At 38.0% G+C, this 25128-nt stretch overlaps 4 protein-coding genes across 4 annotated transcripts; 2 read left to right on the plus strand and 2 right to left on the minus strand.

Moving 5' to 3' along the window:
* Positions 1-2059: 2059 nt before the first annotated feature.
* Positions 2060-6318, plus strand: LOC119988473 (lactoylglutathione lyase GLX1-like). Its single transcript, XM_038833521.1, has 9 exons — positions 2060-2135; positions 2868-2997; positions 3091-3215; positions 3638-3702; positions 3779-3991; positions 4425-4472; positions 4627-4734; positions 4833-4985; positions 5995-6318. Exons 2-9 carry the CDS (start codon positions 2888-2890, stop codon positions 6043-6045), a joined length of 873 nt encoding a protein of 290 aa, XP_038689449.1. The 5' UTR covers positions 2060-2135; positions 2868-2887; the 3' UTR covers positions 6046-6318.
* Positions 6319-7870: 1552 nt separating this feature from the next.
* LOC119987793 (aspartyl protease family protein At5g10770-like) lies at positions 7871-9115 on the minus strand. The gene has a single exon (XM_038832707.1). The coding sequence runs from the start codon at positions 9113-9115 to the stop codon at positions 7871-7873; it is 1245 nt and encodes a 414-aa protein (XP_038688635.1).
* Positions 9116-12463: 3348 nt separating this feature from the next.
* On the plus strand, positions 12464-16630 carry LOC119988611 (L10-interacting MYB domain-containing protein-like). The gene is made up of 3 exons (XM_038833711.1): positions 12464-12841; positions 15007-15352; positions 15732-16630. Exons 1-3 carry the CDS (start codon positions 12810-12812, stop codon positions 16380-16382), a joined length of 1029 nt encoding a protein of 342 aa, XP_038689639.1. The 5' UTR covers positions 12464-12809; the 3' UTR covers positions 16383-16630.
* A 7516-nt stretch (positions 16631-24146) lies between these two features.
* Positions 24147-24874, minus strand: LOC119987794 (aspartyl protease AED1-like). Its single transcript, XM_038832708.1, has 2 exons — positions 24372-24874; positions 24147-24336 (listed from the first exon to the last, which is right to left on the minus strand). The coding sequence occupies exons 1-2, from the start codon at positions 24872-24874 to the stop codon at positions 24147-24149; spliced, it is 693 nt and encodes a 230-aa protein (XP_038688636.1).
* Positions 24875-25128: the final 254 nt, after the last annotated feature.

Consider the following 25128-nt stretch of genomic DNA (forward strand, 5'->3'; position numbering starts at 1 on the left):
ACATGTGGTAGTTGTTGCTAGTCAGTTCCAATGAAATCAGTTTGGTAATAGACAAATCATTAGAGACCAGACTGTATGGGTTCATAAAAAAACTTTGGTTGTTTTGATTTATTGGAGTGATTGGGTTTGTTTGATGCATATGGTGCAAGGAAGTAGTAGGAAATGTTGGTGGTTGGGAATATATTGGATTAGGTAGTGTAGGGTTAGGCAATAATGGAGGTTGATTTCTGGGATTGTAAGCAGTTGATGTTCCTGAAATTCCAGGCATGATTACTGGAACTGAAGGTCCATAACTTGTAGTTGGACTTGCTATTCTTGCTGATAGCTCTTGAACAGTCCTCATTAAGACTGCCATATCATTTGCTGATATGTTTGTTTGTGATTGCAGGCCGGAACTTCCAGTGCCTGTTGTCACATCCATTGGTGGAACTCCACCAGCTGAAGAAGGTAATGGGTTTATTTGACCCACACCAGGAACTTGCTCCGATACCATGAAGAATTTCGATATAATAGCGGAATAGAAGAATTAGAGATGGAAGATGAAGAAAGATAGAAGAAAAAGACAGTAGAGAGAAACCTGAAATATGTTTTTATTCATATGTTCAAGTTATCTTACAATGGCTGAGATAGCCTATACATAAACAAGTTTGAAAAACAAGCAACGGCTACTGTCATGATTTGACAGTAGCAGATGAACAGGAAAATAGTACAAATGTTATTGTACAAGATTTAGTAACATAAAGATGCAACATGGGCTGAGCAAGTTAAAGACTGGTTCATCTTAGGTCCAGTAAGGCCCAAAACGAAACCCAATAATGGAAGCCAAAAGACTAAGGCAAATAAGCTCAAACTCGTACACTTCATCCCTTCAACCAAGGCAAACCAGAAACTGGTAAAACGTGAAACCAGAAACCAACAAACCAGGTTTAACACAGACTTCAAAATTTCTAGGTTTTTCATGTCTTTATTACTATCCATCGGTGGTTCTTGTAAATATAAAATGTCTAACATAAAGAATAACAATTAACCAAAGGCGAAGCCTCTTGATGGTGAGGGGGTCAGCCGACTCCCTTTAAATTTTTTTAATTAAGCTTAAATATATAGTGAATTATACAAAAGACTCCATGAATTTTCACTTTAGACCCCTTTGCAAAAAATTATGCTCAAATGGTTGAAAAAAAGAATATATGTGACAATTATTATTTATCATATTTTATAAAATTTTGATTTTTAGTGTTATTTTTGTATGTTCAAATGTATAATTAATAGATAACAAAAAAAAATATCGTAGGCGCTCCCCTGAACCACTGCTTAGCTTTGTCCATTCTAACATAAAATCCTACTTCCACCCTTGGCAGACGAGTAGTGGATGATGATTAAATTTTTTCTCTTGGAGAGGAGAAAAAAACAAATGTCAAATAGCATTTGATAAGGGCTTGAGGCCTGTGGAATATATGTGGGTTGGCCTATAGAATGAACTTTTGCTTTTTTACACTCACATGTAATGTATCGTTTGTCCAAATTACTAAATTTGGACATGATTTTAAATCGGACAAGACTTTTGTATTTAGACCCGAATTTAATTTCAAACATATAATTAATATGCAAAATTGATTTAATCCGAGTTGGACAAATTTGATCATCCGGATTTGACAGGGTTTTGCCACTTGAAGCATAATTGCACCTTGCGGGCTTTTATGTCCACCAAGACCTTGATCGGCTTCAATAATCAGGCCCAATCGGGGCCGTTGTTACTTGTGGGCTTATAGAGTGAGAGCACTATCAAGTATCAAAGATTCAAACGCGGGGCAGTTGCAACTTGTGGGCTAATAGCCCACGAAGATTTGATGGGCCTCATTACTCAATAGGCCCTTAAATTTACTCAGGAGGTAAACGTGCTCGCACTACTTTCAAAAAGAGGCTCATGACAGGCGTTTCGTTTACTTTAACAAAACAGACGTATGATATATCACCACGTTTTTCGAGAGGGTATGTATAATGAGGACATTGTGTGACAGGCTGTCACGGCATAATTTTATTTATTAAATAAATATTATATAAAAAGTTAACAAGGATGCTATGATCGCCTCAGCCTCTGCCATTACTCTCACTCACACTTCGCTACCTTTTATCTGGTAAGTGGAAACCTCATTTTCTGTTGGTAATAAGCCAGGGTTTCGAATTCGAGGCTTTAGTTTTTGTCATTCTATTGGTTTTTCTCAAATTCGACAATGAGTAGTATGAGTTTTCTGCAAGCATTTGCATGTTATTAGCTTCAGATCGACTGAAATCGTGTTGAAATTTGGGTGATTTTATGGTGTCATGTACCTTTTCTTGTGTGAGTTTACTTTAGATACTGAAGGTTGATTTTTTTTTGATTTATTGTGATTCTGTGTAGATAATTATGCAGCTGATGACATTAATTTTCTTGTTGATGGATTAGTTCAACTCAAAACTTGAGATAGTGGGTGTGACTTGAGTGTGATTGTTAATGGAGTCGAAAGTTGCTAACTTTGCCGTATTATCTTTTAGTTTTAAGGGTATAAAAATGTTTAGGTGGTCTTATTGATTGCTGAGGAAATTGTGTGCTGCCTAATTTAAACCCTGCTTGTTTAAAGTATCACCTGGTCAATTAGGGGGCATGAAATTCAATTTTTTTTGGCTTAAAAGAATTTTTGATGCAAAATAGTTTTTTTAAGGTCTTACTTGGGCCGAATTGGCACGAATCCACAGTGACTACAAATTTGATTTCGAAAAATGAACAAACCCTTTTGTAAGTGCGGGGGGTTTTGGGGGAAAAAACTGTGGGTATTTGCTATTAATTAATAATGCCTTGTGACCGATAATCTGCTCGTTATTGCAAGCAGAGTAAAGAATTTGACTGAACATGGCTGAGGCTGCACCAGTTAATGCCGAATTGTTGAAATGGGTAAAGAAAGATAAGCGTCGGTTCCTTCATGCTGTATACCGTGTTGGTGATCTTGATCGCACAATCAAGTATGCATCCACTTTTTGCTTGTCAAATTATCAACAGAAGTTTTAGTTTCAATGCCTGGATTTTCTGATGCTTCTATCGCAATTCGGTGTCAGGTTTTATACTGAATGTTTTGGAATGAAGCTTTTGAGGAAAAGAGATGTTCCAGAGGAAAAGTACTCCAACGCTTTTCTTGGGTTTGGCCCAGAAGAATCTCATTTTGTTGTTGAGCTAACATACAGTATGCTACTCAGACTTTATCGTTGCATACATGATTTCTCCTTATAGTTTCTTGTTTCTATTACATCATTGATTAGTTGACCATTCTCTAGTAAGTAGTAACATGCTTTGTGTACTTTCTTTACTGTTACTTCTAGATGGACTGCCTTGGCACGTAGAGATGTATCTCATTGTATTATATCTAGAACACTAGTAGCATCAGCTTGTGAGAAATTGACCAGTTGGTGAACATGCAATTATTTCTGTTTTTTTTTGTGGGTCATTGCTTTACTTTAAGGTAAGTTCAAATTTGGCAAAAAGTTCTACGGCATTGATGCTGTAGTTGTCAATCTTCACAAGAAGGTTGCCATTTTACTCTTGGGAGTATGATGCATTCACTGTTTGATGTCCTGAGAATTTTTTTTTTTTATTTCAATTGTGCAGATTATGGGGTAACCTCATATGATATTGGAACTGGTTTTGGGTATTTTGCGATTGCAACCGAAGATGTAAGTTTCGCTCTACTGAGTTAGAGTCTGGATTTGTCTTGATGCTTGAAATGAACTACAAATATTTGGCTTCCAGATTTACAAAATGGTTGAGAACATCCGTGCTAAGGGTGGCAATATCACTAGGGAGCCTGGTCCAGTTAAAGGTGGATCAACTGTTATTGCCTATGTGAAGGATCCTGATGGTTATACTTTTGAGCTCGTCCAAAGAGGTAGCACACCTGAGCCTCTATGCCAAATAATGCTTCGTGTTGGGGATCTGGAACGGTCAACCAAATTCTACGAGAAGGTAATACGATGTTGAAGTGTTTTGTTTGGATTCTTATTGTTTGTCTTGTTTCCAAGTTTCTAGAAAACCTGCTCTAGAGCTGATAAAATTGCAAATGATTTCCGTCATGCCCACAAACTAGCGGACAAATTTGATGGTTAATTTGATTGAGATTGTGCTATGAATGGGTGTCTTGTACAGTTGTACTGTCAAGTATTTCTTTTGTTTCCTAGATTAGAACATCATGCTGCTTTAATAATATTCTTATCTAATAGTAATCGAAGAAACCTTGCATGATAAATTTATCTTTTTCCATAAACTGAACGGAAGAAATATTTTTATTTTATTTTTCTGTTGTAACGCCCAATATTTGGCAGGGGAGGGATTGCCTTACCAACTCAACCCAAAGATTCTTCATATGATTTTGTTGTTTTCTGTTATTCTTTCTTTTCAGGCCTTGGGGATGAAGCTAATAAAGAAGACCGATAGACCTGAATACAAGGTTTACTTTTTCCTCTCCGTAGTTTCATTTAATCTTTTTTTTATTGTTAAGATTTCATTTAATATATTAGTTACAAGTGACAACCACACTTTCTCTTAGTTGAGGGTTGAAGAAGTCTAACTAGTTTCCTCATTTTGTTGCATGTAATTCATAGTACACAATGGCCATGCTGGGCTATGGAGAGGAGCTTGAGTCCACTGTTATTCAGTTTACTTACAACCATGGTGTGACTGATTACACCAAAGGAAATGCATATGCACAGGTCAGCTCCATCCCCATCCTTGTACAATTTCAAATGATACTTTTCTCCATTTAACAGACATATCTTTCCTTTTAATCTTATTGTGGTATCTATTACAGATTGCTATCAGTACTGATGATGTGTACAAAAGTGGTGAGGTGGTTAACGTGGTCACGCAAGAGCTTGGAGGAAAGATTACTCGGCAAGCTGGACTAATTCCTGGAATTAATACAAAAATCGTCTCTTTTCTTGATCCTGATGGCTGGAAAACTGTAAGTTGTCTTTCGTGATTGGAAATATTTGGGTTTAATAGGTAGAAATGGTCGCTACTACTTGTAGAAACATATACTGAGGTTTTAACTTCTAATTGTGTGCTGATAGCTTAGAGGCGGTTTGGTTTGAGTATTTTCTATTTTTCTTTTCTGAAAATTTAGAAATGGTGTTTGGTTTATCATTTTCAATTTTATTTTTCAAAAATGAACCCCTATTTTTTGAAAATATAGAAAACATAGATGTTTTCAAAAATCTGAAAACGCGGAGGGTATGCCACTCAGTCAAAAATTTCCAAAAGACAATATATTTGAAAAAAAAAAATATTCGCGGGTTTTGAAATACAGCTACCTTGAACGTGGTTGTTCTATTGACAATGTGACGCATCTTCACTTGCACCTTCCACTTTGGTGGGTCACATTCTTTTCTAGCCTTTTCATTTGTTGGGTCCCACAATTTGTAATCTTTCTCCATCTTTTTGTCTGATTTGGTATCATCAAACGAAATCAAAGGCCGGAGCTTTATTTGGCTTTTTCTCTAGAGTGGAGGAAGTTAGGGAGGATAAATGGGGGAAATCCATGATGTAACATAAATAGCATTATGGGTGTTTTAAAAAATAATATGATTGATAGAAATAGAAATCTTTTGAACATTTCAAACCGAACATGTTTTCTGTTTCGTTTCTAAAAACAGAAAATGAAAAATGAAAAACAGAAATAGAAAATAAAAAACAAACAAAACCAAACGGACCAACTTCTAAATTATTTGATTCCATTGATCATCACAGAAATAATTAACTTGCAATGTTGAGCCAATTGAATTGAATGTAGCCTGTTGTGCTTCTCTGATGTTTATTTGTTGGCTTTAATCTCTTACTGATTGCCTCATGCTACTTTCTCAATTAGGCAATTAGGATATTTTCGTAACATTAATAGATTTTTCCAGTATATGCGATTCTTATATTCTTAGTGTACAAGCTAAATGGTTCGGTCTGCGTGCTTGTTATTGCAGGTCCTGGTTGACAATGAAGATTTTCTGAACGAACTGCACAAGCAGGAGTGATTGCATGAAGGGAAATATTGTGGCTATCTTTAGCGGGGAGTTTGCTACTACACGCATGAATAAATTAGAGCTTTGGGTTTACAGCACCCAGTATGTGACTATGTGTGTAATATGGTTATGGACCCTATGGTAATGGCCTAGTGATTAGAACTCTGTTCTACTGCTTGAACACCCGAGAGTCTCTCTTTTATGCATTAGTAGTAATTTCTATCAATGGATTAAGTAAGGTATAATGCTAACTCGAGTTCCAAAAATTGAATTGCTTGGCAATAACCTAGCTGGTTATCTCTATGGATTTAAAGTTTAAAGAATCTCACGTAGTAACTATTTTTAAGTGGTTTGTATTGGTATGTTGGGTGGGTTTGTGCATGCATAGTCTCGCCTGAGTTAGTGGACCATCCAAAGGACATGTAAAGGACACTTCTGTTCAATTGTTTTCGGTTATAAAAAGAAAGTTTCAAAATTTGAATCAGGACAAGCGAGAAGACTTTGTCTTGTATTACAAATCCCAAGTCTTCGCAGTTGCTATCATAACTTGATTACCGGGGCGTAACATTTCCGGCGAAAAGATGACCACTCTCCTTGGATGATTCCGGGGGTCTGCCGGTGCACAACTGAGCAGGTTAATAACCTGTTCAGTTGTGCACCGTCAGATCTTGGGGAGCAAGATCTGACGGTGTCCCCTAATTTCATCTTCTTTTTTTTTAACCTTTTTAACGGTTTTTTTTTTCAAAAACCTGGATTAAACAACCATATCTGCATTTTCACATTCATCTACTCTTTGAAATACAATACCAAATCAGTAACCAAAGGCAAACCTCCATTCTTCCCTTGAATAGACAAAAATTAGGAACTGCAATCATTGATGCTTTTCTTGTATAGACCCACACAGACAAAGCCGGACATATCAAGTAGTAAATACAGGAAATCAAGTAGAAATCCAATTGAAAACAAACCCAAACCTGCAACCCATTTTTAATTTACTTGTGAAACAACATCTTGATGTCACTATAAGCTATATTGGGCATTAAGTGAAGCAGGCCTCCATGCATTTAGAGATGGTTGCATGCACTTTGATTGCACTATAATGGATGGCTCCCTTGACGGCGCCGGAGATGGGTCGGAAATCTCGATTTTGGGACACATATCAGCATCTCCCAGTAGATCTCCCTGATCACTAGGCTAGCATAACCTGCAAAGACAGCCTTAGGACAACACATTTGACGGCACCGGAGATGCTGTTGAGCTCTTCTTCCCTCTAGAGACAGCCCTCTTGGCTGTTGCCATATATGAAAACCTCTGTGTCGCCAGTACTTGCCTTGCTCTGACGAAGATGCGGTGTTAATTGTGGGATAGGGAAGGAGTGAAGGTTTCCCCAATTTTTAACTTGAAGGTGAAAAAAGTCAAATTAAGGGACACTCTTAGATCTTTCTAGATCTGATGGTTGACCAATGAACAGGTTATTAGATCTGATGGTTGCCAAGACTGCTTTTGGAGAGGCTACTGTGACATTCTTTTTTTTTTTTTTTTGAAAGGCCCACATGCCACACACACGCTAAGCCATGCCCGAGGGGCATGAAGGCCACCACTGCGGATGGAAAACTACCCAAATCCCAAGCCCCCTGGTGAGAATAAAACCCTGGACCTCAAGGTCCTGAGCAAACAACCTGACCAACCAGGCTACATTCACAAAAATCTTTTCCTTTCGTCATATGACATAAACAGGCAACAATTAGTACTCATAGGCATAGCAGCTGAAATATTACATAAATAAATTCACCCATCTTGCACAAGAACACAGAGGAAAACAAAGCGCTTGTCAGTATCAGCAACCACCTTTCCTAAACGCTAATTTCTTGCCACGAACATCATAGTAAACATTCAATGATCGTTGTTGATGGCCACCAATAATGTTCAAGTCTCCATCATTCTCGTTTCCTGCAAAAGCCAAGCAAGCTTGAGACTCGTTTTCTCGCCAGAGAACAGCTGATGAATCCAGTTCCACATCGTTGGAGCCTTCGAAATGCAGTACCATTTTTGGTACAGTCACATTGTTATGTCCTGTAAGGTCATAGCATGTGTCCAACAAAGGTGGCAATGGTGAAGTCTGAGAGTATCCTGACATAAGTTCCTTGAACTCTGATTTAAGGGCTTCATGGAATGATCCAGGTAGACGAGTGATCGTTGTGCCAGTATCAACTCTAATATTTAGTGAAGAACCCATGTAGGCTTCAATGTCCAACCTTTTTTGGCCAATAGTGATACCAACAAGGTTTACTGAATAGTGGGGTGGTCCTCCATTAGGGTTCTCCAGAAGTGGTATGAAATTTTCAATGTCAAGATTGCAGGTATTAATTGCCAATACTCCAAACATGATATAACCTGTGGAGCTCTTTGAGGATGGGAGACAGTAACAGAAGAGTCCATAGTAATTTCCAGCTTGTCCGAGAAGAGAATTTCTTCCAGGTCCAATGCCTAGCAACCCATCTGCTCCATCAAAATCACCACTACTATTCACACTGCAACCAAATACAAAGTTAGCGTACGCAAAGGAGGATGTAAAGGTCAAGTTATCACGAACCCACAAGCCGTCCGAGGAGGAGCCGTCGTTGTATTTTATGGAGTAATGACAATTTTTTGCAGAAGAATTACTGCAAGGATTGGAGAAAGTTGAGGATGCAGAAGTGTCAAAAATGGATGTTTGGGAATTGTGGCAGTTACTTTGAGAACATGATTGGCATTGCTTTATCCAACTGATATCACTGCCTGTGTCCAGAAACAGGTTCAAGTCCTGTCTGGGAGTGCCAAAACCAACCGTAACACAAAAGCTTCCGGGACCTAGTTCTTTCACAGGCACGTTAAGCCCTTCCCCATCCTCATCGCCAGCAAAACTCAACGAGCGAACCCGGGATTCTTCATCTTGCGGGATATGTTGATGAGAATTGGAAGGTGAGAAGGGTCTGTATCTATGGCCTTGAAACCCCACCGGTCCTCTTGCTTCACAAACGCATCGCTCATTCAAACACAAGAAAATTAAAACGCAGCAGAACAGGGTACGGTGAACTGCCATGAATGTAAAGAAAACACAAACTTTAAAATGTGATGATTAATTGCAGATGATGGTACTCAACTTAGTAGTATGAACTAGTTGATATAGAGCAAGAGCTCAGCATCTTTTCACTAAGAATGCCAAAGACTTTGACTCAACTAAAGTCTCTTGACCAAGTCTTCGCTAGCAAACAACTGCTTACCGCTATTATTTTCATAATTGATGACTATATCGCCGTTAATGAAGGGTCCATGTTTCACAAAAAAAAGGAGGTATGCTCTTAGGGATCCCAGTAAATAAAATCTCAATCATCTTAATGATTGATATCTCACTCACTGGTTTAATCACTAGTTTTATGAGTTCTTACATTTACATCAATCGAGGAACGAGATGAATTATTGGGATGACTGAGATCCCATCTATTAGAATCCCTAACGTTTTTGATCTTCTAATGAAAGGTTTTGAGGGGCTGCTGTAGTCTTTTTACAGCAGCCCCTGCTGTAATTGCAAAATAACCTAGAGTAAATTTTTAAAAAATTTCAAAAAAATTATTTTTGTATTTTGATCGTTTATACGAATCCAACGATATATCATTTGTCCGAAACAAAAATCAAATTCAACATAAAAAAGATATAATAATTCTGAACCGTTGGATATAAACTTAAAACTTTCTGTGTCTTTTTCCTGATGAATTTGATTTTTGTTTTCAACAAGAAATATATCGTTAGATTCGTTAGACCTAATACTACACATGTATAATTACTGGGATGACTGAGATCCCATTTACTAAAATCCCTAACATTTTTGATGTTCTATAATTAGTTTTACGTTTTAGGAAGATGCTTGGAGGGTGCAAAAGACAAGAAAACTCATAAGAAGGTGCAACACAAAGTTTACGTTGTTATGAAGTCTACTTAGCAAGTCTTATGATTAGTTTTACGTTTTAGGTAGATGCTTCGAAGGTGCAAAAGACAAGAAAACTTATAAGAAAGTGCAACACAAAGTTTACGTTGTTATGAAGTCTACTTAGCAAGTCTCGTTTGTCTACTAGCGTTAGTGTGCAAGTTGCATGAAGAAACTCGAACTGATCAATGCCAACTCTTCCATCTCTGGCTTCAACTGGATTGGATCGCATGTAACAAGAATGAAGATTAAACTGTCACTTGTTGTCAGCAATCCGACCCCAAATGACAATAGTAACCAGGGTCGGCCCTTGCTCAAAGCAACCCAAGCTAGGGTTTTGAGCACTAATCGACTTAGGGCACCACAATTTTTAAATTTTTTTTTACACCTAACACATTAGTTCAACGGTCCAGCCCAAAATTAGTAAAAAAAAACTCTAATAAGTTTCCTCATCCCTCTCCTCTCCATTAGGCCTCAACACTCATGCACACCATAACACACAAGAAGAGGAGTCCGGCTACTTATTCAGAGGGATTGTTGCAATAGAACAAATAGCATTTTTAAGAGTTTTACTGACAAGACAAAAGATGCAGAATGCACCCAGTATGTTTGTGTAATATGGTAATGGCCTTGAGATTAGAACTCTGTTCCACTGCTTGAACATTCGAGAGTATCTCTCTTTTCTGCATTAGTACAATGCTAACTCGAGTTTCCAAAATTAACAAAGATTTTTCAGGATAAGAGAGAAGACTTTGACGTGTATTACAAACCCCCAAGTCTTCTTAGTTGCTATCATAACTTGATTACGGGGAGTAACGTTTCTGCCAAAATTATGACCACTTTACTTGCCAAGACTTTGTGCTTTTAGAGAGGCTACTGGGATATTCGGATTGGGGTTAGGACCAGTGCAATTAGCACTGGTCTTACAATCGGTGCACCAGAAAATTTTTGAAAATTCATAAATGTGTAGTATTTTGAATGACATATCCAACGGTATTTTTTTTTTTCGATACAAAAATTATCGCGATAAAAAATTAGATGTTTTGAGTTTATATCTGACGGTTTAGAACATCAACTATCTTTTGATTTTGAGTTGACAACACTTAATATGTATGTGACTATAATATGGTTATGGACCCTATAGTAATGGCATTGCGATTAGCAGGGGTGGCTCAACCCCTAGGCCACTAAGGTTGTTGCTGCCCAGGGCTCCATATTTTTGAGGGCCCAAAATTCTTTTTTATTGTACACTTGATAATTGTGACATTGTGGGTGCAAAATAATTAAAAAGATAGCTATTAACCTATGATCTAAGTTGTCTTTTAGTTAAAGAAATCTCTAAACTCTTAATCTGTCGATGGGTTTACACGTATCTAGTCCGATCCAAGTTTGGGCTTAGTGAGCTATCCAAATTACACTTGTTATTGGATACCAAAAAAAAAAAAGAGTTATTTGACAAAGATGTTTCACTTGTATTACAAAGCCCGAGTCTTCTCAGTTGCTATCATAACTTCATTACGGGGGCAAATGAGCTATTGGTTGAGTGACAATGACTTTGTATATCCTTGACTTCAGGTCATGGGTTCTAGTCTCACCTCCTCCGAATATTTATAAGGAGGTGTGTGGGCTTAGTCTGCCTCTGCGTGGGCTTGATAGTCTGCCCCTGGTGGGCTTGATTTGTGCCTTTTGCGTGCGTGGAGCCTATTGACACCTGTACTTTTATAGGTTTGATTTGATGGTGTGTCGTATATTGTATTTGTACTAAAAAAAAAAAAAACTTGATTACGGGGAGTAACGTTTCTGGCAAAACTTGACCACTATCCTTGCCAAGACACTGCTTTTCAGTGATAGTATTCTACAAGCTTGGTTTTCCTTGTGGATCATATGACATAAACAGACAACAATTAGTTCTCATAGAATCTGAAATTTTACATAAACAAATTCACCCATCTTGCACAGGAATACAGAGGAAGACAAAGCACTTGTCCGTATCAGCAACTACCTTTCCCAAACGATATTTGCTTGTTCAAAACATCATAGTAAACATTCAGTGAACGTTGTTGATGGCCACCAATAATGTTCAAGTCTGTATCATGCTTGTTTCCTGCAAAGGCCAAGCAAGCTTGAGACTCTATCTCTCGCCAGAGAACAGCTGATGAATCTTGTTGCACATCCTGATGGCTGGAAAACTGTAAGTTGTCTTTCGTGATTGGAAATATTTGGGTTTAATTGGTAGAAATGGTCGCTAGCTACTACTTGTAGAAACATATTAAGGTTTTAACTTCCAATTGTGTGCTGATAGCTTAGGGGCGGTTTGGTTTGAGTATTTTCTATTTTTCTTTTCTGAAAATTTAGAAATGGTGTTTGGTTTATCATTTTCAATTTTATTTTTCAAAAATGAAACCCTATTTTTTGAAAATATAGAAAACATAGACGTTTTCAAAAATCTGAAAACGCGGAGGGTATGCCGCTTGGTCAAAAATTTCCAAAAGACAATATATTTGAAAAAAAAAATATTCTTGGGTTTTGAAATACAGCTACCTTGAACGCAGTTGTTCTATCGACAATGACTCGGTTTGGTAGTGCGTATTAACACTACGTTTGTGTCACGGTTACACCCGTTGGGCCAAATAAGTGTTTGGTTGTGCAGCCCATTGTGTTTCAGCCAACAGAGTTCATAACCACGTTCCAACCCACGTTCTAGCCCACAACGCCGATCTCGTTCACTCGTGAATCTCCATTCTCGTGACTCGACGAAGACGATCTCCCCTCGCGACCTCCACGGCATCCGCTGCTACGACTGAGCACCACTATGGGATTCGCGACCAACTCAACTAAAATCAGGTATGGCTTACTCTCCGTCACCCTCTGTTCCTCACTCTCCTCACATATCCGGGTTACGGTCCGCTCCTTCTTCAGTCTCCGCCATTAGGCTGGAATAGGAGAAGTAACTTCTCTTTCCCTTTGTGCTCTTATAGTTATACTCATTTATTGTAACTGATAGGAGATCTAGTCACTCTTAGGTTTTACTTCGATCTATGCCTTTTTTATGCAAGTGTGTGAGTTATGATTTCCTTGGTATGTTCTTGTTTAATCTGTGATGCTTGATTCGTCGCTGATCAGCAAGGATCCTTTTACCTTTAAAGTTATTGTTCAGTGGTGGATATTTGAATTCAGTATACAAGTGTTTGATTAGCTTGATTATTGCAAGTATTTGAGTGATCATTGCCATAATTAAATTTAGTGAATAATCCAGCATGTTTGCAGCTGAGATTTACTTGTATTTTCACTAAGAACTCTATATTGTCATCTTAGTTTGTGAAATTAAGTGGATCCATTGAGCTTTTTTTTTCTTTTATTGTACTTAGGCAACTTTCCAGAGTGATGCAGTTAAAGACCTTGACTTGTTTACTTGTTTGGCAAAAAGTAGATGTTTCCACCTTCTGTGAACCATCCTTTATATGGATTCCCACTAATTTTCCAATGGTGATATTTATCTGCCAAATATCTTCCAATGGGGCTGGGAACAAGTGAGGTTTTGCTCGACCCATTTGCAAATATAATAAGATGAAGCACAAGGACATGAGCTTATGCATATCCCAAACAAAAGTACAAATGATAATAAATAAAACCTAAGAAGCAAATGTATTTAGCAACCTACAGTGCAAACCTTATGCCATATCCATAACAGAAGCCTGAAGAATCCTAGTAGCTTGTTAGGAGGGAGGACTGATGCCTTGGACAAATGGGTATTTATACTTCATTGTGCCTAGATTTTCCTGACCCAGATGTTGTGAGTGGATTGAAACCTCCAGATGGGCTGTTTGCCACTTTGAACAAGGGCCACCTCCTGTCCTTCCTTCACCATTCCCTGTTTCTGTACATGAAAACAAAGAATATGCATCATGTATTCTAAAAGCTACAAGACTTTGATGACTTCGTTAAGGCATCTTTTTTGCTGCTTTAACATTCAGAAACAGATGCGTGAAGAAATTTATGATTTTTTTAATGCAACTTGGTGCTAATATTATTCTGTATCCGAGTGAAATTCAGACTCTATCTAGCATCACTTGCTGTTCCGTGTGAAATAAGTTCTGAATACAATGTCTTCTTGTTTGTTGTGTTGTTCCTTGTCTGAGTTTAAAAGACCTTCTGTCTTTCTTTCCTTGGGTGTGTGTGTTTTTTCTACTTCTTTTCTAACCCTCTCCTTTGTTTCAGTGTGAGTGCTGTTTTTTGAGGTGCAGTGGTGATCGTTGGTTGGTTTCAAAGACTTATTTGTTTTTTTGTGTGGATTTGGGACTAGAGAGTTTTTACTAGTGTTTGGTGGGTGAGGGGTTCTTACTGTATATGGTGATGGACTCATTTTGTTACATGAATTAAATAGGGAGGGTGTTTTTTGCTTTATCAAAGTTCAAGACAATTTACCCTCATGTCTACTTGGGATTTACTGTTTTGGTTTGCGCACACACTACAATGTGAGAGGAAGGTTTATTCCATGACTTTGGCATCTCCTCCACCTAGAAATCTATCCTTGGCCTTACCTCCTCCACTCCATATATGTGCAGATATATGTATTCAGATATATGTATTCAGTGGAAGCATTTGAAAAACATTTACTAGAATAATTAAAAGAGTACACATTACAGGAGGAATAGCTCTTAAACTTTACCTTTACCCCATTGTCGAATCTAATGGATAACCTATGTTGTTGTTGTTTTTTTTTTCCTGATTTTATCATCCTTGCAGTAGAATGATGTTACAGAATAGACAAATTATTTTATCATTTGATATGTTTTTATATTCCCTGTTGCCTCTGTTAGCTTGAGTGTATGGCTTGTGTTAGCTTGATATGTATCTCTTTTAATTGTTCTATTATGTTCTTAAAGATTATATTTAGGAACCTTTGTGTGTCAATATAATTAGTCTTTTTATGGTTCGATTATTATACCTTTGTGTGCCTTAGCATATAAATTTCTGTCTAAGTTTAAAAAATGGGTCTTGCCACGTAGTATGAGTCATACCACACCTCCTGCACCATCAACCCCTGTACCAGACAAGGCCAATTGGGACTCTGCCCAAACCAAAGTGTTTGTTGATCTTTGTGTCGAACAAGTAAATGAAGGACGTAGACCTGGTTCACACTTCACCAAAGAAGGCTGGCAGAAGATAGCTGCTGGATTTTTTGAGAAAACAGGGAAGCGATATGATCAGCCACAATTCAAGAACAAATGGGACAATTTGAAGAAGGATTACAAATTGTGGAAGAAATTGCGCCTTCATGACACTGGGACTGGATGGGACAATGTCCGTAACACCATTCTTGCTGACAATGACTGGTGGGAGAGAAGAATTAAGGTAAATCTATCAATTTTATCAATTTCTTGCTATATGTTAATTTTAATGCCACTATCTCAAAAATAGGTCAATTATCTTAAAGTTTTATCATTGTTTAGGATGCTTTGAATGTATATAAGTTGCTGTGTGAAGTGGTAGTCAATTTATACAATCTATTAAGCATGTGAAAGGTACACTGTCTGATGTTTATGTATCCAGACTATACCTTATGTTCTTATAATCAAACTGATATGCATTAACTGGACCTTTTAGTAGGACACTTTATGACTTTTATTTCAATGTTTCTGCTTATGCATACACATATGTATATCAATACTGGATTCAACACTTGCACTTTAATAAGCATTATAATAAATAATATCATTCTAATACATTTTAGGAAGACAAGAAGGTTGCAAAGTTTCGAATCCAAGGACCAGAAAACCTTGAGCAATTGGAGGCACTATTTGATGGTCAATTTGCCACTGGTGAATTTGCAATGTTTGTAGGTGCATCACACCAAAATCCAGTCCAAACTAATGAAGAATTGCTAAAGACCAGCACTGGTGAAAATGTGCATTCTATCCATCTCGGCTCTGATTCTTCCAGTGATCAAGAGTTTGAAGTAAACATTGAGCAGAGTAATGAAGTGACTAGCTCCCCCACACTGACACCTCGTCAAGTTAAGAGGAGGTCAAGCAAATCAGGGACACGTGGGAAGAAGAAGCGTAGGGCATCCGCGTCTGATTATCACGAAGACATTAGCAAGTCCTTAGGCAATCTTGTGTCAGCAGTGAGCAGCTGGACAAATGCAATTGCCAGTCCCCCTATTTCATCTGTAAAAGCTGAAATAGCTGAGTGTATGAGAATTTTGGAGGAAATTCCTGAGACTGCCGAGATGGGAGATTTACTATTGTTTGCTCTCAAGTTGTTTCAGAACAAAGATCATCGTGAGTACTTCACTGCAATGTTACGCAGGGACTGGCAGCTTGCGTGGTTGAAGATGGTGTACGCGGATGCAACGGGGGGTGGGGCAGGAGGCAGCACCTGAAGAATTTTAAAATTTTTTTTTATCATTTTCACTTAGTATAAGTTTAGACTGTTATATGATTTAAATTCGGGACATTATTGATAACAAGGATGATTTTAATTGTAGTTGTTATGTTTATTTGGGATTGTACTTAAGTTTTTTAAGGTTTGGCCTTACCTATAATGGTTTGGGCAAGCTTCTGCTATAATCTCTATATTGTCAATATATTATGAGTAGTTTTTAACAAGAAGTTAATTTGATTTGCTTTAACAGGATATGGATATCTATGTCGATGAAAATGATGAGTTTATTATGGAAGAACTAGCGGCTATTACGGGGATGGCAATTGTTGCGGCTGGTGAGGCAATGTTGCATATTTCACGTACACCTTGTTGGACATCATGTTACACAGGCCATATATATATGACGGACTTGTTACGTGGTAATAGAAAAAAATGTTTGTCTGTGTTGAGGATGGATAGGAGGGTGTTCAGGGAATTGTGCAGTGAATTGAGCACGAGGTATAGCCTCGAACCATCTCGTCAACTAAGTGTAAAAGAGATAGTCGGGATGTTTGTTTACACTGTAGGAAATGGTGTCGGCAATCGGAATGTGCAGGATAGATTCCAACATTCTGGGGAAACAGTTCATCGCCAGTTTCATAATGTATTAAGCAGTTTGATTCGGATGTCAGACGATATTATTAGACCAAGGGATCCAACATATTCTATAGTCCCGAAGTACATAGAAGAAAAGACAGATATTTTCCCTACTTTAGGGATTGCATCGGGGCAATTGATGGTACGCATATTCATGCCTCAGTCCTGAATGATGATCGAACAAGATTCATTGGGCGAAAAGGTGTGACCACGCAGAATGTGATGGCGGCATGTGACTTCGATATGATATTCACATATGTGTGTGCGGGTTGGGAGGGATCGGCGCATGATTCGAGAATTTTTAATACGGTTCGCTCTAATGGGAACTCAAAGTTTCCCCACCCTCCACTAGGTAACGCATATGAAAATATTTATCATAAACTACTTTGTTAATTCAAATTTCGTTAGTAAGTAACATTAATTGTCTCAATATGTTATAGGAAAATATTACTTGGTTGATTCAGGATATCCGAATCAAAGTGGATATCTAGCACCGTATAGGGGACAGAGATATCATCTAGAGGTATTCCGAAATGGTCCAGATGTATCGACGCCACGGGAAGCCTTCAATCATGCTCACTCATCTCTCCGCTCGGTTATTGAGCGCACATTTGGTGTGCTAAAAAATAAGTGACACATTTTATCAACAATGCCTCCTTACTCATTTCGCACTTAAGTGAAGATCGTGGTTGCCTGCGCAGTTTTACATAATTTCATACGATTGCGCGTATTGGATGACCCGGACTTCACTGCATATAGTGAGGATGACGACATTGTTCATGTCTCAGGCATGGAAGCCAGTACCAGCGGAGTTGGAGCGAGTACTTCGGAGTACCAACCATTTATCAGTGAGGACATACAGATGTCAGCTATCCGCGATATGATTGCGGCTGAAGTTTTTGCATCGTATTAGATTACATTTTTTCCTTAATTGTCCAACGTCATCAAATTATGTAAAGTACTTTGTGTTAAACTACTATGCAATGTAAACATTTGTTAATTTATATCAATATTATTAATTATCTAGTGAAACATTTATGTTAATATTATTAATACCATTAATTATCTACTGAAACATTTAAATTAATATTATTAATCTATAATAATATTAATATTATTAATTATCTCATATTATTAATTTATATTAATATTATTAATGAATTATATACACAAAACGCAAAACTACGGTTGACAGCACCTCACCACAGTTTTGAAAGTGATGCGCCAAACAGCTTTTGCGTTTCAACTCACCACACAGCACCACAATTTTATAACTCACAGCACCGCACCACACCTCACCGCACCTCACAGCACTCCCAAACAGCACCATTATGTGACTTCCACTATGGTGGGTCACATTCTTTTCTAGCCTTGTCGTTTGTTGGGTCCCACAATTTGTAATTTTTCTCCATTTTTTTTTGTCTGATTTGGTATCATCAAACGAAATCAAAGGCCGGAGCTTTATTTGGCTTTTTCTCTAGAGTGGAGGAAGTTAGGGAGGACAAATGGGGGAAATCCATGATGTAACATAAATAGCATTATGGGTGTTTTAAAATTAATATGTTGTTTTAGTATGGTGGTAAATAAATATTAGTCATATGTTAAAACATATGCTTATCAAAAAAAAAATGTTAAACATCTATAGATATCAGTCTTGTATTATAAAACAATGCTTATATTGTATGAAGTGTCAAAGAGGAAAAAACTCCATATTTTTATTTTATTTTATTATATTGAGTTAAAAAATAATATGATTGATAGAAAATAGAAATCTTTTGAATATTTCAAACCAAACATGTTTTCTGTTTTGTTTCTAAAAACAGAAAATGAAAAATGAAAAACAGAAATAGAAATAGAAAACAGACCAAACGGACCAACTTCTAAATTATTTGATTCCATTGATCATCACAGAAATAATTAACTTGCAACATTGAGCCAATTGAATTGAATGTAGCATGTAGCCTGTTGTGCTTCTCTGATGTTTATTTGTTGGTTTTAATCTCTTCTTACTAATTGCCTCATGCTACTGTCTCAACTAGGCAATTAGGATATTTTCGTAACATTAATAGATTTTTTCAGTATATGCGACTAATTCTTATATTCTTAGTGTACAAGTTAAATGGTTCGGTCTGCGTGCTTGTTATTGCAGGTCCTGGTTGACAATGAAGATTTTCTGAACGAACTGCACAAGCAGGAGTGATTGCATGAAGGGAAATATTGTGGCTATCTTTAGCGGGGAGTTTGCTACTACACGCATGAATAAATTAGAGCTTTGGGTTTACAGCACCCAGTATGTGTGTAATATGGTTATGGACCCTATGGTAATGGCCTTGTGATTAGAAACTCTGTTCTACTGCTTGAACACCCGAGAGTCTCTCTCTTTTCTGCATAAGTAGTAGTAGTTTCTATCAATAGATTAAGTAAGGTATAATGCTAACTCGAGTTTCAAAAATTGAATCGCATGATGATAGCCTAGTTGGTTATTTCTCTAGATTTAAAGTTTAAGGAATCTCACCTAGCAGCTACTTTTAAGTGGTTTGGGTTGTTGGTTGGGTTTTGTGCATGCATAGTCTCGCCTGAGTTAGCGGACTATTCAAAGGACACGTCTATTGAATGGTTTTCGGTTATAAAACAAAGAAGTTTGAAAATTTGACAATTATGAGTTAGTGGACTATCCAAAGTACACGTCTGTTGAATTGTTTTCGGTTATAAAACAAAAAAGTTTCAAAATTTGACACTGATGTTTCAGGACAAGGGAGAATACTTTGACTTGCATTACAAATCCCAAGTCTTCGCAGTTGCTATCATAACTTGATTACCGGGGAGTAACGTTTCTGGCAAAAAGATGACCACTCTCCTTGCCAAGACCCTGGTTTTGAAGAGGCTACTGTGACATTCTACTAGCTTAGTTTAGGACTATTTAGTAATCTAAAAGATCTTTTCCTTTCATCATATGACATAAACAGGCAACAATTTCTTTTCCTTCATCATATGACATAAACAGGCAACAATTAGTACTCATAGCCTTAGCGGCTGAAATATTACATGAATAAATTCACCCATCTTCCACAAGAACACAGAGGAAAACAAAGCGCTTGTCAGTATCAGCAACCACCTTTCCCAAACGCTAATTTCTTGCCCCGAACATCATAGTAAACATTCAATGATCGTTGTTGATGGCCACCAATAATGTTCAAGTCTCCATCATTCTCGTTTCCTGCAAAAGCCAAGCAAGCTTGAGACTCGTTTTCTCGCCAGAGAACAGCTGATGAATCCAGTTCCACATCGTTGGAGCCTTCGAAATGCAGTACCATTTTTGGTACAGTCACATTGTTATGTCCTGTAAGGTCATAGCATGTGTCCAACAAATGTGACAATGGTGGAGTCTGAGAGTATCCTGACATAAGTTCCCTGAACTCTGATTTAAGGGCTTCATGGACTGATCCAGGTAGACGAGTGATCGTTGTGCCAGTATCAACTATAATATTTAGTGAATAACCCATGTAGGCTTCAATGTCCAACCTTTTTTGGCCAATAGTGATACCAACAAGGTTTACTGAATAGTGGGATGGTCCTCCATTAGGGTTCTCCAGAAGTGGTATGAAATTTTCAATGTCAAGATTGCAGGTATTAATTGCCAATACTCCAAACATGATATAACCTGTGGAGCTCTTTGAGGATGGGAGACAGTAACAGAAGAGTCCATAGTAATTTCCAGCTTGTGCGAGAAGAGAATCACTTCCAGGTCCAATGCCTAGCAACCCACCTGCTCCATCAAAATCTCCACTAGTACTCACACTGCAACCAAATACAAAGTTAGCGTACGCAAAGGAGGATGTAAAGGTCAAGGTATCACGAACCAACGAGCCGTCCGAGGAGGAGTCGTCGTTGTATTGTATGGAGTAATCACAGTTTAATGTAGAAGAATTACTGCAAGGATTGGAGAAAGTTGAGGATGCAGAAGTGTCAAAAATGGATGTTTGGGAATTGTGGCAGTTATTTTGAGAACATGATTGGCATTGCTTTATCCAACTCAAATCACTGCCTGTGTCCAGAAACAGGTTCAAGTCCTGTATAGGAGTGCCAAAACCAACCGTAACACCAAAACTTCCGGGACCTAGTTCTTTCACAGGCACGTTTAGCCCTTCCCCATCCTCATCGCCAGCGGAACTCAATGAGCGAACCCGGGATTCTCCATCTTGCGGGAGATCTTGATGAGAATTGGAAGGTGAGAAGGGTCTGTATCTATGGCCTTGAAACCCCACCTGTCCTCTTGCTTCACAAACGCATCGCTCATTCAAACACAAGAACATTAAAACGCAGCAGAACAGGATATGGTGAACTGCCATGAATGTAAAGAAAACACAAACTTTAAAATGTGATGATTAATTGCAGATGATGGTACTCAACTTAGTAGTATGAACTAGTTGATATAGAGCAAGAGCTCAGCATCTTTTCAATAAAAATGCCAAAGACGTGTTGACTCATCTAAAGTCTCTTGTCAAAAGTCTTCACTAGCAAACAATTGCTTACAGCTATTATTTTCATAATTGATGACCATATCGCAGTTAATGAAGGGTCCATGTTTCATAAAAAAAGAGGTATGCCCTTAGGGATCGCAGTCAATCATCTCAATGATTGATCTATCACTTTCTGGTTCAATCACTAGATTTTGTAGATCCCTACACTTACATCAATCAAGGGATAAGATGAATTATTGGGATGACTGAGATCCCATTTACTAGAATCCCTAACATTTTTGATCTTCTAATAGAAGGTGTTTAATGTATGTTAAGAAGTAATCTATGATTAGTTTTACGTTTTAGGAAGATGCTTGGAAGGTGCAAAAGATAAAGAAAACTTATAAGAAGGTGCAACACAAAGTTTACGTTGTTATGAAGTCTACTTAGCAAGTCTTGTTTTGTCTACTAGCGTTAGTGTGCAAGTTGCATGAAGAAACTCGAACTGATCAATGCCAACTCTTCCATCTCTGGCTTCAACTGGATTGGATCGCATGTAACAAGAATGAAGATTAAACTGTCACTTGTTTTCAGCAATCCGATCCCAATTGACAATAGTAACCAGGGTCGGCCCTTGCTCAAAGCAACCCAAGCTAGGGCTTTAAGCACTAATCGGCTTAGCGCATCACAATTTTTAAATTTTTTTTTACACCTAACACATTAGTTCAACGGTCCAGCCCAAAATTAGCCAAAAAAAATTCTAATAAGTTTCCTCATCCCTCTGCTCTCGATTAGGCCTCAACACTCATGCACACCATAACACAAAAGAAGAGGAGTCCGGCTACTTATTCAGAGGGATTGTTGCAATAGAACAAATTCTCAAACCGATTCTTTATTGCAGGTGTTTAAGTAACCACATGCTCAAATCATAATCGAAAATAACATTTTTAAGAGTTTTACTGACAAGACAAAAGATGCAGATTGCACCCAGTATGTTTGTGTAATATGGTTATGGACCCTATGGATATGGTAATGGCCTTGAGATCAGAACTCTGTTCCACTGCTTGAACATCCGAGAGCATCTCTCTTTTCTGCATTAGTACAATGCGAACTCGAGTTTCCAAAATTAGCAAAGATTTTTCAGGATAAGAGAGAAGACTTTGACTTGTATTACAAACCCCAAGTCTTCTTAGTTGCTATCATAACTTGATTACGGGGAGTAACGTTTCTGGCAAAATTATGACCACTTTACTTGCCAAGACTTTGTGCTTTTAGAGAGGCTACTGGGATATTCGGATTAGGGTTAGGACCAGTGCTTAGTACTGGTACACTAGAAATTTTTTGAAAAATTCATAAATGTGTAGTATTGTGAATGACATATCTAGCGGTATATTCTTTGTTCGATACACAAATCATCGCGATCGAAAATCATCGCAGCTTAACCCCTAGGCCACTAAGGCTGCCGCCTAGAGCCCCATATTTTTGAGGGCCCAAAATTCTATTTTTTGTACACTTGATAATTGTGACATTATGGGTCCAAAAGAATTAAAAAGCTAACTATTAACCTATTATCGAACGGGTTTACACGTGTCTAGTCCGATCCAAGTTTGTGTTTAGTGAGTTGTCCAAAGGACACAACACTTGTTCTCGAGAAAAAATTATTTGACAATGATGTTTCAGTAAAAGAGAGAAGACTTTGACTTGTATTACAAAGCCCTAGTCTTCTCAGTTCCAATCATAATTCACAACTTGAGTACGGGGAGTGACGTTTCTGGCAAAACTATGACCAGAATCCTTGCCAAGACAATGCTTTCAGAGGCTACTGTGATATTATTCAACAAGCTTGGTTTTCCTTGTGGATCAATCGACATAAACAGACAACAATTAGTTCTCATAGAATATGAAATTTTACATAAACAAATTCACCCATCTTGCACAGGAATACAGAGGAAGACAAAGCACTTGTCCGTATCAGCAACTACCTTTCCCAAACGATATGTGCTTGTTCAAAACATCATAGTAAACATTCAGTGAACGTTGTTGATGGCCACCAATAATGTTCAAGTCTGTATCATGCTTGTTTCCTGCAAAGGCCAAGCAAGATTGAGACTCTATCTCTCGCCAGAGAACAGCTGATGAATCTAGTTGCACATCCTGGGAGCCTTCGAAATGCAGTACCATATTTGGAACTGGCACACTGTTCTGTTCTGTAAGGTTATAGCATGTGTCCAACTTCTCTGACAATGGTGGAGCCTCAGAGTATCCTGACATAAGTTTCTTGAACTCTGATTTAAGAGCTTCATGGACTGATCCAGGTAGACGACTGATCGTTGTGCCAGAATCAACTCTAATACTTAGTAGTGAAGAACCCATGTAGGCTTTCATATCCAATCTTGTTTGGCCAATAGTGATACCAACAAGGTTTACTTAATAGTGGGATAGTTCTCCATTAGGGGAGGGATTCTCAAGTGCGGGATCCCACACTTTATTTAAAGTGCGGGATTCATCTAACACCATTCATGCGTGGGCCCCATCACGTGTGGGGACCACACTTACACATAATGAATGGTGTTAGATGGATCCCTTATTTTAAATAAAGTGAGGGATCCCTCACTTGAGAATTTTCACCATTAGGGTTCCCCAAAAGTGATATGAAATATGTAGGGTCAAACTTGCAAGGCGGAAAATGCCAAAACACCAAACATGATAAAACCTGTGGAGCTCTTTGAGGATGGGAGACAGTGACATAAGAGCCCATTATAATTTGCACTTGTAGCTTGTGAGATAAGAGAATCACTTCTAGGTCCAATGGCTAGCAACCCATTTGCTCCATCAAAATCACCACCACTACTTACACTGCAACCAAAGACAAAGTCATGAACGTAAAGTACGATGAAAAAGTCAAGGTATCACGAACCAATGAGCCGTCGTTGTATTTCATGGTGTATTCACATTCTGATGCAGAAGAATTACTGCAAGGATTGGAGAAAGTTGAGGATGTAGAAGTGTCAAAAATGGACATTTGGGAATTGTTGCAGTTACTTTGGGAACATGATTTACATTGCTTTATCCAAGTGATATCACTGCCTGTGTCGAGAAACAGGTTAAAGTCCTGCCTGGGAGTGCCAAAACCAACTGTGACACCAAAACTTTCGGCAGCTAATTCTCTCACAGGTACCTTTAAAGAATCCAAATCGTTATCTTTGCTAGTGAAACTCAATGAGCGAACCTGGGATTCTTCATCTTGGGCAAGATCTGAATTGGAAGGTGAAAAAGGTTTGTATCTATGGCCTTGAAACCCTGGATTCACCTGTCCTCTTGCTTCACAAAGGCATCGCTCATTCAAACACAAGAATATTAAAACACAGCAGAAAAGGATATGGTGAACTGCCATGAATGTAAAGAAAACACAAACCTACAAAATATGGTGATTGTAGATGATACTCAAGTTAGTAATATGAACAAGTTCATATTGAGCAAGAGCACAGCTATTATTTTCATAATTGATGACCAATGTATGCCACATGGTTGCTGTCGGCAATCCAAACCCAAATGACAACGTTAACACTGGATGGAGGGCTTTATCTATGTAGTATTATCCACCGGGTAGCAACCATTAACTCGAATAAATGTTGCAATCTCCTGCAA

Source organism: Tripterygium wilfordii, chromosome 21, assembly GCF_013401445.1.
Source record: "Tripterygium wilfordii isolate XIE 37 chromosome 21, ASM1340144v1, whole genome shotgun sequence".
Classification (NCBI taxonomy): domain Eukaryota; kingdom Viridiplantae; phylum Streptophyta; class Magnoliopsida; order Celastrales; family Celastraceae; genus Tripterygium; species Tripterygium wilfordii.